Here is a 16,020-nt window from a genome sequence, read left to right on the forward strand (position 1 = left end):
TTTATGCACTTGATCATCTGCTAATGGTGCCTGAATTAAAAGTAGGAAGCACATTTTTAGGACATCGTGCGCTGGAGCAACCTCTCAGTTGGAACTCTGGTTCGCTACTCCCGTTGAGAGCCTCTTGGCCAGCCATTTCATTAACCAGGTTTTGGTCACACGTAGCATATGAACTAGTTTTAACCCACTTTCTAAAGGATCTGAAAATGTTTTATGCAGTTTGCCTAAAGTGCCCTTCAAACAAAAAAAACAAAAAAAGTGCTGGTATCCAATAACAGCTTTTGCTTTTTTTTTTCAATGGTGTATATATGTAGATAATTCAGAGACATTTACAAAGCTTTGTTGCTAAGTTTTATTTTGCCTTACTTTTTATACATACTCAGAGTAAGGGAGGAAACATCTCTAAACATGTAGTACATTTTGTTCAGCTTCAAAATAATGTTTTAGAGATAATTTAACTGAATTACTTCACAGGTGGATTTGTTCGTGTTGTTCAATTGTCATTTAAGAATTTTAAACAGCAAAAAACAAAAACACAACCATCCTTCTCCGCCAAGAAAAAGAATAAGGTTTACAAAAATGCTTTAAGTTTTTGTGTAACTAAATCTTGTGACTGGTTAATCAACCTTTTCATACCTAGCAAGTAATCACGTGCTTCTTCTACACATGTTTTTTTGTTTTCTTGTTTTTTATTTTTCATAAGTGCCTGACATGTTTTTATTGTTTTCATTAAAGTTATACATAAACACACATGGATTTATAAACACACACACACACATACACACACAAATAAATTGTGCTGTTCCGCAAAAGCTTTTATGATCAGCTGTTAATTGTACATGTATGCAATGGTGCATTACATGTTATGCTTTTTATATATGATTGTTCATTAATTATACTTATGTTGCATTTTGTTTCAATTTTTACGATGACAATCTACATTTTTATCCTTTACATACTGTGGGGCAGCAGCAGCCTCTTATTTGGGAAAATATATGTAAATTCAGGATGGCATTCATAAATCGAGCATGGCATTTATGTAGTTATAAATTGGCATTATATTTGTTGTTTGGATGTATGTTATTTTTATTTTTTATTTGGTAGGGGAATGGAGAGGCTTATTTAATACAGGAAAGTAGAAAAAAAATGGAAGCAGTCGGTCATTTATTTTTATTTTTTATTTTTTGGTGAGCTAGTAAGCACTGTGTGTAATCGCCAACTATTTGTTGAATACTTTTTCTTGGCAGCAATTTTGTACTACCATGATATGAGCATAAGCTAAATGAACAAAATAGAAAATAATTCTGCATTTATACTCGATGAAATAAAGAAAACAAGTGAAATGAGTGTTGCTCGTGTCTGCTCAATGAGGTAAATGCTTTTGGAAATTTTATGAGAAAACAAAATAAAAACACCCCAACACCCACTAGCGTGAAGGAAAAAGAAAACTCCTTCAGCTGAATCATCGTCTTTTCTGAATTTTAACCGCTCTGGTAAGTTGACTACACACACTGTCACGCAAGTGTATTTAGGTTCAAATGGCTGGTTATCTATCTTTGTGGATGTAGCGGATATAATTGGTGTATTAGTTATCCATGGAGATGTAGAAATATGTGATACAAGTGGCTAGTTAGTTCTGTTTGTAGTTGAAGGCAGTACGTGGCATAGCTTATATGAGAGAGGCTGGTTAATGACCGTTGTAGGTATATTATATATACATGTTTATTTGCAGATTGGTAGGCAATAGTAATAAAATATATTCTCATATCTTAAACAGACTTCTTGATCCATGATCTTTTTTTCAGTAGTTATACTATAGCATCCTTTTATTTAAGCAAGAACAGCCCGAGTCTTACAGACCTCTCTTGGTCTTAGTCTGTGTGTGTTGTATGTTTGTAGTACAATTATTAATTGTTGATTGATAATGTGCGTGTGTGTGTCTGAGTGTATGTGAGAGTGTAAGTGCAACTACAAATCGCAGATTCACCCTCTCTGCACAACACGTACACGATCTCACTTGTGTGACAATGATTTATTTGTTACGAAAAACTGGACATGCATTGATGCACATAATGTAGGGGGAAAAAAAGAACATAGACACACCATGAAATAAAGGCATGGACGCTGGAATGATCATGATGTTGGCCACAAAGCCACATGTACAAAATTCACCCTTCAACATTTGTCAGTAACAGCAGTTTCAGCCAGTTGACTTGCAATGTAATGAACGACAAGTTTTCCTTGAAAATAACTAGAAAGGATGAAGGCTCAAAAATGTACCATCAATAACAGTACACGGCCCTTTTATAAGTCATAATCCTTATTCAATTCCTGCAATATATTACTTTCAACCGGTCCAAAAACTTGTACATGTATGGCATGTTTGTAATCTAAATGAGAATAGTTTAAGTTTGGTGTGATGGTTCAGAGAAAGCTGTTCTGACAACAGTCTGGTCAAATGGTATAACCTTTTTTACACACAATGTACACTGTCTAAAATTATCAAAATAATGTATTCAGGTACTTCCTTGTTTGTCATTGCTGAATGTAAACAGAAAGAATAGTTTGTAAAGAGAAGGAGGGTAGTCTTCACAACTGTGAACAGATATTAGGTCAGACAGCACTGACACGGTAATTAGCCAATATAGTATTGGAAAGACTAGAGGTTGATATGAACAAGGACAAACATACATTCGTTGCAATAATCCACGATGTTTTAAGGCTTGGAACATCAACACCAAACAGAGTACTGAAGTAAGCGACTGAAACTAAAGCCAATCATCTGAAGATTCACCTCATTAACAATCAGAACTGATGCAGGTGTTTTTCAAAGTAATTGCAATATGAATGTTGTTGTAAGAAAACATTGTCTCATATCTGCAGGGTGTTTGATTTTTTTTTCTACAAAGAAGAGTAGTGGAATAGGCCAAAGTGTATTCAACAGCCCTGCCCTCCAAAACAAATTTAAATATAAAAAAACTAAAATACTTGTATTTAAAAAATAATACATTTTAAAAAAAATCCAGAAACAAGAAATAACGGGAAAAGCCAAAAACTCTGAAATGCCATCACCGTTGCAAAATGTTCAAAATAAGCACATGCATTTTAAAAGAAAACTGTCTGGGTCCCATGCAACCAACCATGAGCCATCTATCAGATCCTCACAACATGTAATATAACAGTATACCACATCCAATCAAAGCGAGTCATATTCACAATCCAAAGCGATTCGCAACATTGCACATCCGAGGAACAGACAAAATTATGACCATCTTGAGACCACATTTCAGAAGAATAAATAAACAAAACAAGCATGTGAAAATTTATTTCATATTTTATGCAACTTTGTGTCGGTAAAGTAAAAACCACAACATTTCTAGCCCCATCATTTGTCAGTGTTGTCGTCATCTCGCCACCCACTTGCTTCATAACATCGAACTCTATCCAAAGAAATTGAAACAATTGAACACAAGATTGCAAATTTGGCCAGCATCGTCACAAAACTGTTGTTTCTTGAGATATACAGGAACAGTAGTTTGTGTCCAATGTCTCTGATAAAGTGAAATGAGAACAAAGCCTATGCCCTAAGTGAAAAATTTCAATCCTGTTTTGGAAAAACAATGTGCGCCCAGGATCATAAAATACCCTGCAGAACTGCAAATTTCAATGGTTTGGATGCACATGAACTCTTGAGGGGAAAATAATTTGAACACAACTTGACAAGGGAAAGAGTCACGTAACTAAAAAAATCCAACTTAGTTCTTACTGTTGTGGTGACAACACAGATAGCATTAAAGTCCAGATGTCTTTACTAACTCTCCTGCATTAAGCCTTACACTAGGTTTAGACTTTACCAAATTTGGGATCAGATAAGACTAGTCTTTATCAGCTGCAAATACCACTCGCTGGGAATGCAGCACATAATTTAAGAAACCTCCACACCCCAAAGTTCAAGGCCCAGAAAATGTTTGTGTTTTCTTTCTTTATTTGGTGTTTACAACCACAAAGGTTATATCGCGACGGGGAAAGGGGAGAGATGGGATAGAGCCACTTGTCAATTGTTTCTTGTTCACAAAAGCACTAATCAAAAATTTGCTCCAGGGGCTTGCAACGTAGTACAATATATTGCCTTACTGGGAGAATGCAAGTTTCCAGTACAAAGGACTTAACATTTCTTACATACTGCTTGACTAAAATCTTTACAAAAATTGACTATATTCTATACAAGAAACACTTTCTTTCTTTGGTGTTTAACGTTGTTTTCAACCGTTCAAGGTTATATCGCGACGGGGAAAGGGGGGAGATGGGATAGAGCCACTTGTCAATTGTTTCTTGTTCACAAAAGCACTAATCAAAATATTGCTCCAGGGGCTTGCAACGTAGTACAATATATGACCTTACTGGGAGAATGCAAGTTTCCAGTACAAAGGACTTAACATTTCTTACATACTGCTTGACTAAAATCTTTACAATCACTGACTATATTCTATACAAGAAACACTTAACAAGGGTAAAAGGAGAAACAGAATCCGTTAGTCGCCTCTTACGACATGCTGGGGAGCATCGGGTAAATTCTTCCCACTAACCCGCGGGGGGGTTGTTGTGTTTTGCTTGAGCAAAGACCTGTACATGTAACCAAAGAGAATGTCTTTAAAGAAAGATCAAGCAAAAGACGGAGAGTTCTACAGGTCAAAGCCCTATGACAAATAGGGTTGTCATACTTTTAAGGGCAAAAGGAAGCAACCAGTTAATGTTATGTACATCATAACATGGGACAAAAAAAGAAAAGAGAAAGAATACCCCTGACACTCCTCCTAGTCCTAAAGCTAACCCGGCCGTTAAAATTTGAACATAAAACAACTCCTTACTAAGTGGGAACTGAGCAAAAAGGGCTTTTCTTAACTAAAGGCATCGCATTCTAATCTGTAAAAGCAATGGCAATTTTTGTTTAAAGAGATGGCAGCTTTAAAAATACAAATATTTTGTAACACTAATGACACAAAAGGCCTGTGCTGATAATTTTCAGTATTTTTTGCAATACTGCTCCATCTAACAGTAATTTTTCTTTCTTTCTTTCTTTCTTTATTTGGTGTTTAACGTCGTTTTCAACCGTCTAACAGTAATAATACTGACCATGCAAATTGCAAGAGAAAGCTTTGAATAGTAAATAAAATCGATTATAAGCTACAGTAAAGAGGGGGTTGGCATGACAAGATTTCAAATCATGTCAACTGTTTGTTAAAGAAAAAAACAAAAACAAAACAAATCAGGGACTTAAGACAAAGAATCAAAAAAGCTGAAGGTTCAGTAATCGATAAGAAACAACTTTTGAGAAGAAAAGGAGGGTAAAAGATACTGACAGACAAGAGACCATGCAGCCTACAGCCATGATAAATATAATTTTAGAGTCGGTACTGGCCAGACTTCAGTGTATAACTTTTCATACTAGGCCAGCTAAATCGATGTTTTTAAGTGTACTCTGTAGAATGTATGTTACAAACGTTTCAAATCTGCTATCATTGGCACACGTTTCATCCGATGAAATGAAAATGGACAAGAGATGTGCACACTTATTTAATGGGAATGACCCAGTGATTGTATGGAGGATGGAACAGATGAAATGTTAACATCATGGACAACAAGACAGGGTTGGTTCAGACCAGATCAGTCATAGAAGTCATGCACATTTTCAGCATAAACATTGATGATAATCAATTACGTTTTTATGTCCTTCAATTCTGAAGTAGCACATTGGTGATTTGATAAGTTTGTACATTAGTCTGGTACAGGTATGCAGTTTTGTTTTTCAGATCATCCTTTCTGCGCTAACATGCCTACATACATCATTACTCATTTACTGTCTCACATTATCGCAGTCAAAGACAAACATGATCACTCCCATACTCTTGCCAACACACCTGCCTTTTATCCTGGAATCCTCTCAGTTTCTCGCAAGTCTTGTTCATGGGGAAAAGAAAGAAAAGAAAGTCCAGAAACAATAACAGAGGAAATTTTGGGATATTTTTTCCAAAAATATAATATTCGTATGCATAGAACAACCTTTTTTTTTTCGTGGAATGCGTCATCCGTGTGTCATTGTCAGGTGACAAAACCATACCAATGTCAACTATAGTCAATCTTCCCTTGTCATAAATATCCAAGCAAATATGTACATTTCTCACCACAACACAAGGAAATACAACCACACCTTCTTCTAAAGACAAGCACACGCGCACTGAAAAAAGTCCATCAACAAATTAATCCAGATTAAAAATGTTCAAACGACAAAAATGATTGCAATGCAAAACATGAGAACAGTGGAGGGAAAGCAAACGAAAATCACACCTAATGAGTCTGCATCACAGTCAATCAAGTTTTGACACTGAACAGGTCTTCTGGAAAAAAAATAAAAATCTTTCTGACACAAGTTTCAAAACAAGAAAGGGATTTCTGTAAACAATGTGAACTAATCAATGTCATTGTTAACACAGTGCGCATCTCTCCATTGATCAATCCCACGTAACGAATTTATATTTTAAATTTAAGCACTGTTGTTTTTTAGTATTGTGTGAAAATCAGATGACATTTGAAATACTGCACAGCAGATTGAACTAAAGAAGGACATTTTCAGTTAAGCTTTAAAAACAATTAAAAAAACCATTTGCAAAGTCAGAATGAAAGAAAAAAACACTTGTAGGACTGTGATGCAAATTCAAATCATTCAAACGCATAATACAAGACTTGGATTCCAGAGCCCCAAAATATCAAAACAAGTGTCTCTAACACATCAGCTGCCATTACCACAGAACTCATGACACACTCTACCTGAGCAATGCCAGAAAACAACACGGAACACAGCACAGAATCATCAACGCATAAACAACACAGCATACTTCATTTTTACAATACCCACAGCACGTTACAAAAGGAATTTAAAATTCAATGTCAATCAAAGTAAAAAGAACGATGATTTGGCCTTCCCCATAAAAGTACAAGGAACTCTTTTGAAAAAAAAATATTCATGAATAAAAATAGCAAAATTGCACAACTTTGGAAGGAATATTAGTACATCAAGTATATAATCAATTCAATGTTTTGACAAAAAACACACGAAAAGCAATGAACAGTAAAAAAAAAATCAGTAGAAAAAACCCAAACATGATGCCACAAGCACCATATGACATCATCAGACAAGTTACAGTTTCCGTTAATTTTGCTTAACTTGGTACCACATGTAATGGAAATACAGACTAGACCAGTATGGGTACATGCATTCTCAAACAATCCCAACTATCTTGAAAACAAAAAAAGTCTGTGTTGTTTATGCCACTCGCCTCCTCACATTTCACTTTCTTTGTCTTGATTTAACACTCACACAAGTTCACAGAAAGCAGAAGGAAAAGAAATTGGATCAACGTATCTTGGAAGAAGTTGTGTTTTATCTTTCCTTTTGTAGAGAAACTCAGTTTCAATAACAATTTGCATGCATAATTCTGTAGATGAGGCAGTTGTCAAAGTATGTTGTTTAAGTTCAAGTTCAAGATTATGTGTGTACACTAACGACCATAGTATCAAGGATAACATCTGGTATAAAGTAAATCCAACTTAGTAACTACAGAGCTGTGCCCCTTCTTAAAAACAGAAGATATTTATCAAATTCTCCAGACAGAGAAAGCTTTACGTAATTAAGTGATGAATCTTTACGCACACAGCGTACAACAAAATAAAGCCACTATTTATAAGTAATTCCAAAACTTGCAGTTTTATGCAAGACTGCTGCCTAGAGAATAACCCATCGATTCTTAACCATATACAAACTTTGTATCTAAGAAAATGCAAGCAAACACCCATAACAATGCCCATAGGTGTAGAAGGTCAAACAAATGTCTTGTATGTTTTTCACACAAATGTTCAAAAAATTGAGCAAAGCACAAGTATACTTTCTGAACATAATGCATTTGCTTCTTTGCCCACCACAGTTTCAGACAAGATGTGTTTGATTTACACCCCTACCCTAAACACTAATTTGACTAAAACAGCAACACTCACTCAATTTGTGCACTTTTTTCTTCAACTCGTATTTGAGCAGGCGTCTTCAAAGGTTTCCCTTTTACATTCATAACGTTATTCTGACTTTGAACCCAAGCATGCATTTTAACAAACAATCCTATCATCCTTAATTAAGGCGAATTCGAACACAACTTGAAAATGTCAGTCAGCATTTGGAGTGAAACTACATGTAGCAAAATGTTGATCAGGTAATTACAATGAAATTGGAGGTCCTTTTTGATTGGCTGTTCAAAAATATAGAGTACATTAACTGTAGTTCTCAGCAAGATGTTATCCGATGTTTGGTGACCGTGAATCAAAGATGCATATTTACAGTTATAATGATGTCGATACAACTGACAAACGGCATATCTCTGGTAAATGTACAAACGTATCATTCCCAACCACATTCACTTCAGAACATTTCAACCAAGAATCACTCAACGTTACTATTACAACAAATACAAAATCTTTACATTCTGGTGCCTGTTAAATTGTAGAAACCCTTTCCCTTTCAGGATGTGTGGGCTTTACAATTTCTAGTTAGAGCAACTTCAAATTCCAGGCTTCATATTTCCTAATAATATTCATAACCAAATCAAACAGATACTACAGGTACCTTACAAGTTAAAGTTAAGCCAGGTGTTGGTTCAAGGGAGCTAACTGATATTAATAAACTTGAAGGAAAACACAGTACTGAAGCAAACAGACATTTCTTGTTCCCATCTTTGCTGACACATACAGTGGAAATTATGCGATCTAACTTAACGAGTTAATCAAAATAAACTTTTCTTTCCCTCATAGCACGGAGGAGCACTTTAGATTACACAAACATTGAAGATGTGAAAAATAAAACCTGTTGAAGTCGGTTGAGGGGAAATACAACAAAAAAATACATCTTCTCCTCTGAGATAAGTATCCACCCCAAAACTTTTGTTGCAGAGAAACCAGGTGAAATCCATTAATTAGATTCTTTCTCTCTATTACAAAAACAATTAAAAAAAAGAAAATTGATGCACCGTTCACCCACAATGCACCAAAGAATCATTGGGTCAGTAATATAACATAGCAAACTAACCAATTAGTATTTAACTTATTTTTTCTTAGAGAAAACAATCCAACCGTCAAAAGGATAAAAAGAGTGGCTCTGTCTTTGACAGTGACAACGACAAATTATACTCCAGTCACATTTCTTTGCAATGTTCCATTTGTCTCAAACACCCTTTGCATTCTTTATCCATCATCCATGCTTTTCCGATGAGAATGATGACGATGTGAAGGGATGACAATGTACACGATGAACCTGATAAAATGTCGACTAAGTCTTTCATGTTGGATGGCAGAAATTTGGTGGGGTGTATGCATTGTAATAAGGCTCGCAAGCTTGATTCACTGTCCCCTGACTCAAACGTGGGAGATTTCAGTCACAAAAACGTGCAGTCTCTTCAATTTTACTGTCTTCTTCTACTTTATATTCCACTCTGACCCATCTCGTTGTTCTGTCTCCCACCACCAATCGAACGTCACATGGGACGAGAGACAGTTCTATGTTAGGAGACCGTTGTCTGGGGGAACTGTTGCTCTGTCTTGACGATTACGGATGTGTGTGTGGCGGTAATGGTGGGGGCCATGGCTATGGGCACGGCGATGTGGTTCAGCTCAGCGAACCTCTCCAAAGCATCGCACTTTGACCTCAAGGCATTCAGCTCCATTTTGACCACATCGTTCTCTCTCTGCAGCCGATGTACCTCGGCCTTAAGGTTGTGCTTTTCTCCTTCCAGCACCTCCTTCTGCGAAATCCGCTTCTCCCGACAGTTGGCTGCATAGCCACGGTTTTTCAGCGTTCTCCGTCTCTGCTTGAGCTTGATGATGTCATCTCTGCTCATGCCCTTGAGAATTCGATTGAGGTCCTTAACCGACAGGCCCACGAGTTCGTCATCGCTGACATATTTGGGAGACTCCGGGGGTTCCAACTCCAAGAGCTGTGCCCGGGCGATGATCTCCTCGTTCTTTACCTGCGACAGGAAGATCTGCAAAAGACAAAACAAAGCACAATGTAAAGGCTATGCCAATATCCAGATCTATACCTTTCACTCATGTAAGCTGATATTAATGATTAAATCTGTCCTAACTAAATACTATCCCTATCTCCAGTTGCCTACTCCAACTAAGTTGAGTAAAAGTAAAACCTCTGTTGAAATCGTGTATTTAATGTGACTTACACTTACAGGCACCTGAATCCTTCCAGGGAAGGGGTTCGTAGGAGAAAACAGGGCTCGCATAATTATGACTTGGGTGGGAATGACAGCTAATAAATAAATAATACAGTTTCACTGCTGCATACAAAACTTTAGCTGCACGAAAGAAATCCCCGAACTCTCTCTTTCACACACACACACTAGGTGTGAGAGATGAGAAGGATATATAATTTCTTTTAGAAAGAGAATGCCATGGCCCAGAACCGTGGACAGAAATCAAAACAACTGAGAAGAGAGTTGCATCAACAAGTCAACAACAAAAAAGACAAACCAAAATTTTAAAAAATACTGAAACTGCAGCATAGCTGACACAAAATCAGATTTGACAACTTGACCTGTCCAAAAAGCCAGAAAAAAAGAGAAGCTCCAATTCCAAATCAAAAGAGGATACAAACTTACTTCTTCCATCCTGGCCAAAACTGACACCCTTAGTCAACTGAATTGTCAGATCCTTGAACAACTTCGTGGACACACCACAAGGATGTGAACAGTGAAGAAAAATGTGGAAGACTACAAACCCTGAAGTAATCCAAACTAGCTGGACGAAAATAAAACTGCTGATTCATGATTTTGTCAGCACATTTTTGTTGCCTGTCTTACTTTGAAAGGCACAGTTCAAACCAAATAAAATCTTCAACTACTCAGGACGAATCTCTCAACCAGCAGGAAACTGTCATGCGTCACTGCACCATAATCACAGCCGGATTTCTGATCCACAAAAGCGCAGAGTAATGAGATTTTCCCTCGGCCATTTACCATGAGTTAGCAAAAATTCACCTCCAGTCAACCTGACCTCACTTGCGAGTCGATCCCGTTTCTTGACCTTTCACTTCATAAGCCCCGCCCATTTTTCGTGACGTCACAGAGACGCAGCGCTACGTTTTGCCTCGCGCAGGCGCAGAGCCAACTGTTGTGAATCCGTGCAGCATGGGATTGTGTCACGAGAGATGCTAAAATTAGAAAACCTCTAGACAAAGAATGCATGTGGCAGCAAGTAGATCTTTCTTTGTTGAATAGACTGTCAAGCTATGCTTCCCCGTTCCCCGCATTCCACACAAAGAAAAAGTGGAAAACCCATTACTCCTCTTCGTTTCTTTTTCCACTGAAACAGAGAAATCTAAAAGTAAAACAAATTAAGTCAGCATCGTCAAAAAACGTTGTTGAAAAACTCATTGAACAATGAACACCAAAAAATCAGATGTACATTAAAAAAAAAGGGGGCGAATAAACAAATCTTCACACCTCTCCCACCCCCCTGTCACTTTTTTTGTTGTTGGGTAGGATAAAAAAAAAAAGTAATTCTGATAAGTAACGAGTAAGAAAATAAAGAAGCCTAAATAGTAAATGGCATGGATGTCTCTGCTCGTGCAACACTTCATTTGTTTAAATTGTAAAGTTTGTTTTTTTAAAGGACAGAAAAGGAGGGGAAAGTCTGTTGTATATCAACTAACTTAATCCAGGTTCAAAATCGCGACGATGGGGGTAAAATGGCCAGGTCAGACGGCACACCAACTTCGATGACTCAGTTTCCATAATGAGAAACTCCCGTTTCTTTTGTGCCAGGCGTGTCCAGTCAGACTGAAGTTCGCGTCTAAAACTGATAGGCCTTTTCCTCATCCCTTGTCGCTAAAATACACACTCACCCCATTACATATAGACAGACGTAGACAGACAGTAATATTTCATTAAAAATATAGACTTGTGTTTGTTATTAATCGTACTGCCGATTCAGCGAATGAGGGTTTGCAACCTGTTCATTTCAAGGATTTCCAAGCAGCAGGAAATCAACAGTTTCGCGTGGCACGCGCTCACTACGTCAATCGATAAAAAGCACGCAGCGTGTAGTGATTGGTGACACAAATTCACCAGATAACCTAAAACTTCACCTTTCAAACTAAAACATTGAAAAGGGGAAGAAATAGTACCAAAGAAAACATAGTCAAAAACTGGAGTAAATGCCTGCTCATGTGAAGGAATTGTGCTTCGGGTAACAATGGACTTTGTTATGCGCACAGCGGCCTGGCCGAATCAATGACGAGCCATTTCGAGGTCACGCGACCTCATTTCACAATGAGCCAAAAAGTCGGCTATTCGAGCAATGTACATCTCTAAATAAATAAAATATGAAAATTTACGACAAAAAAGAGTCATGGTTGATAACAAAGAAACTGACAAATGTCACAACGATCACAGAAGAGCGTTCTACGCAGTTAAACGGGCTCATGGCGCAGGCTGTAAACAGAACGTAAACAAAGACACGAGTGTGGACCACGCCATCCCAAAACTCAAGCTTTATCCTTAAAACGGTCAAATTTCACTCACCTTTTTGCTCATATTCAGGAACCCTTAGTCGAAAAACAATGTTTTGGTACAATCCAAGACAACCTGGTGTTTGGTAAATCCACAACTTTGATCTGAAGCGAGAGCATGTGCAGTCGCCAAGTTTACACGAAACCAGTTACGTAGTTTACGCCAGTCAGCCTTCCGAGAGTGCTTCGCGCGCTGCGTGCCTATGTGATGAGTCAGCAAGTACGTGGTGACCGCGAAATCTGATGAATCAGCTTATACACTGCGCGGGAAAACCACTTTTTGCCTGTTTCTGAAGAAATTTAAATGAAAACTTGTCAGATAACCAAAGGACGTACACTAACACACGCCTGTGAACCAAATTCAATCCGTTTGCACGCACGCTTTGGGAGTATTTAGGCGGAGAAGCGAAATCGGCAGGGAGGGCCCCTTCTAATTTTAGCCATGACTTCGCTCAATACGGTGCATGTGTATTGGTGAGGTCGCTAGAGCCGAGACAAGCAACAACGTTGTGACTGAGACTGGTAGTAACGGAGTGTAAACACTGATCGACAACACGCGTAGTAGAGTAGAACTTGATCTGTGTCCTTGTGTCCCCAGACTCTGTTTTACTCTGGCGACAGGATAACATTGGCAGGCAGTCAGCTAATTCGAGTAACCCAAGGCGATTACTGTTTTGGTCGTTCAAACCAACACGGTAGCGAAGCGTAGAACTGACCTAAAACAGCCTTTGCCTTCGGGTGTGGTTTTCAACAAAATCGTTCTATGCCTCATGCAGGTGCGCCTTTCAAATAACTACCCACGCGTTTTTAACCAAAATGAATAGATCGAATCCAAATTAAGATTTGTTGTATTGTTGTTTTTGTGTTGTTGTTTTTTATAGCAAGAGTTGTCAAAACTGATGCCGACCAGCCTGTTGCGAAGGAGGAGCCAGTTGCGACATTCAACAATTTAAGTGATACACCTATAGCATTTCATTTCTTACTGAGTCAAGCTAATTTTAAATAACATTTTGAGCAATTTTACCAGATTCGTTCTTTCAGGAAGTTATGGAAACAATATTAGTTTGTCCTCAAATACTCTCTCAGTCTCAGTCATTGAGTATGCCAGACGAATTTACTTTGATGACCTTAACATTCTAGAGCTGTTTCGGTTTATGCACATATTTCATACGGTTTGCATCTAGAGTAAGGGGGAAAAGGTGTGCATGAGTGCTCACAGTAGGCCTAACACACACACACACACACACACACACACACACACACACACACACCGTGGCACACACACACACACACCGTGGCACACACACACACACACAGACACACACTTTGGGCTTTTTAATTTTTCATGATAAGGATGTTGATGACGAAGACACAGCGGAGTGAAATTCAATAATTTATCAATGTTTTTCTTGAAAAACTATGTTTGATTCTTGAATCGTTTTGGGATTTAACAGCCTTGATTGTCATCCCAGCTGATGAGCAATAACGCATTAAGGATGCAAATTATGCAGAAATCACCATTCAACAAAGTGTAAATAACATGGATACGACGACGACGATGATGATGATGTTCTTCAACAGTTACACAAGACACGATCATAAACTAATCAACAACATTAAGGCAGCGATGAAGCTCAAATATTCTTAGCCAACTGCATTGTAATTCAAAAGCCAAATACCCATGTCTGACATTATTTTAAATGGAAATGTCTACAATTAAAACTAATTATGTGAAATTAAAACAAATAGCTGTCTCTTGACAATATCAAAATGAGTTTTAATGTCAGCACAAGTAGGTACGTAAGTCAGGAAAATGGAATTCGAAGTGTCTACAATTAAAACTAATTATGTGAAATTAAAACAAATAAATATGTCTTTGGAAAATGAGTTTTAATGTCAGCACAAGTAAGTAAGTGCGTAAGCCAGAAAAAGGCCTCTGTTCAAATATACAGTAGCAGCAACTACAATGTCAGGAAGCTACTGAAAGACGAAGAAGAAGAAAAAATGGTGACACTGAGAAAGACTCAGTGAAAGGAGGGGCAGCAGCGTCTTCGGTTGCAGACACAACGACACAGTGACACATGCGGGGAAAGAGGAGACCGGGGCAAAGGGGGGGGGGGGGGGCAGAGATGTGGGTAGGGGGGGGGGGGGGGGAGATGCCGCTGCACTGGCACAGAATGGAAGACAACTTGTTCCACCCTCCCTGTGCAACGGCACCCGGCGCATGACTCAGCAGCAACACACCCCATAGGACACTGCTGTTGACACTTAATTATTCTCGACTCTAATGAGCTTCAGCTCTTGTTTCCATCCCGAAAAATATTCCTTCTTCAAAATTAAATCAACCCAAATACATCTCCTCCTTAAATTGTTACCCTCTAACATAACTCCTGAGGTTTGTTTCGACCTAGAGCGACATAACAACCGAAAACAAGATTATTGATCGATAGGCAATTACTCTAAGAAAGTTGTCCATTCATGCGCCTGTGGTTCCAGACTGTCTCCAAAGGGAAAGCGAGGTCAGCAGCGCCGTTCCGTGGAAAGGGAAGGAGGGAGGATCCGACCGCTACTTCAGTTACGGTATTGATTGATCCCTCCCTGTCTCAGACACTACAGTCGCGCGTGCGTAAGAAAAAAAATTCGGGGGAGAAAAAAATCTGCGATGAATCATCAGTTTGATCCCCACAGGTTTTAATTCCAGGCTCCGACGAGTTGCAGCTGACATGAGCGCTGGTGAGCTGAGTTGAATATCGACTGAGTGAGCATCACAATGTTACACGGTGACACTAAAGAAGCGTGTTGCTTGCACGTGTAGCAGCAACACTGCACGCGCAGGTCACGAGGCTGCTGAGTTCGTTCCTTTGTTTCACTACGGCTGCCTCCAACTGAACTCCAACTCAGCGTCTCTCTGCACAAATGTGCACATTTGCCTTTGTGTGTTGCCGCATGGCAGAGACTATTGAGCGCATTAGCGTGCATCTTTGTGCAGCTTCTCCCACTACCAGTGAACTTCTTTGTTCTTACTTTAGAAGGGCGTTACTGTCGATTTACTAATACTGTTTTCAGTCTCAAACAACTTGAAGAGTTTATTGTTTACGGGATTTTCAAAACGTTAGTTTACAATGGGTGGGCTTATGAAATGAACGTACAAGCTTGCCTTTGTCTTTTCCTGCAATGTATTGTTTTCGATATCGCGACCTATTATATGTAATTGTTTGTTTGCTTTTTATTTTCGTCTTTGTCGAGAAACACGACCAAACCCACCCGTATTAAACTAGTGATTACTTCTTCCAAGTTTTTTTCTCTCTCAAATGTTATTTTTTCGTGTGTGGATTTTTTTCATCTGTGTTTCTTTTTCTTTCTTTCTTTCTTTCTTTACATTCTGTCCTTTTTTGTTCGATTGT

At 38.4% G+C, this 16,020-nt stretch overlaps 1 protein-coding gene across 2 annotated transcripts; it reads right to left on the bottom strand.

The window, feature by feature from the left end:
- Positions 1-2,821: 2,821 nt before the first annotated feature.
- On the bottom strand, positions 2,822-13,238 carry LOC138959717 (transcription factor MafF-like). Of its 2 annotated transcripts, none has more exons than XM_070331306.1 (2): positions 12,630-13,238; positions 2,822-10,079 (listed from the first exon to the last, which is right to left on the bottom strand). In XM_070331306.1, exons 1-2 carry the CDS (start codon positions 12,639-12,641, stop codon positions 9,600-9,602), a joined length of 492 nt encoding a protein of 163 aa, XP_070187407.1. In that variant the 5' UTR covers positions 12,642-13,238; the 3' UTR covers positions 2,822-9,599. The 2 variants fall into 2 exon arrangements, with proteins under 2 accessions (XP_070187407.1, XP_070187408.1); XM_070331307.1 differs by lacking the exon at positions 12,630-13,238 and adding an exon at positions 10,707-11,122.
- Between the last annotated feature and the right edge of the window lie 2,782 nt (positions 13,239-16,020).

Source organism: Littorina saxatilis, linkage group LG2 (genome assembly GCF_037325665.1).
Source record: "Littorina saxatilis isolate snail1 linkage group LG2, US_GU_Lsax_2.0, whole genome shotgun sequence".
Lineage (NCBI taxonomy): Eukaryota > Metazoa > Mollusca > Gastropoda > Littorinimorpha > Littorinidae > Littorina > Littorina saxatilis.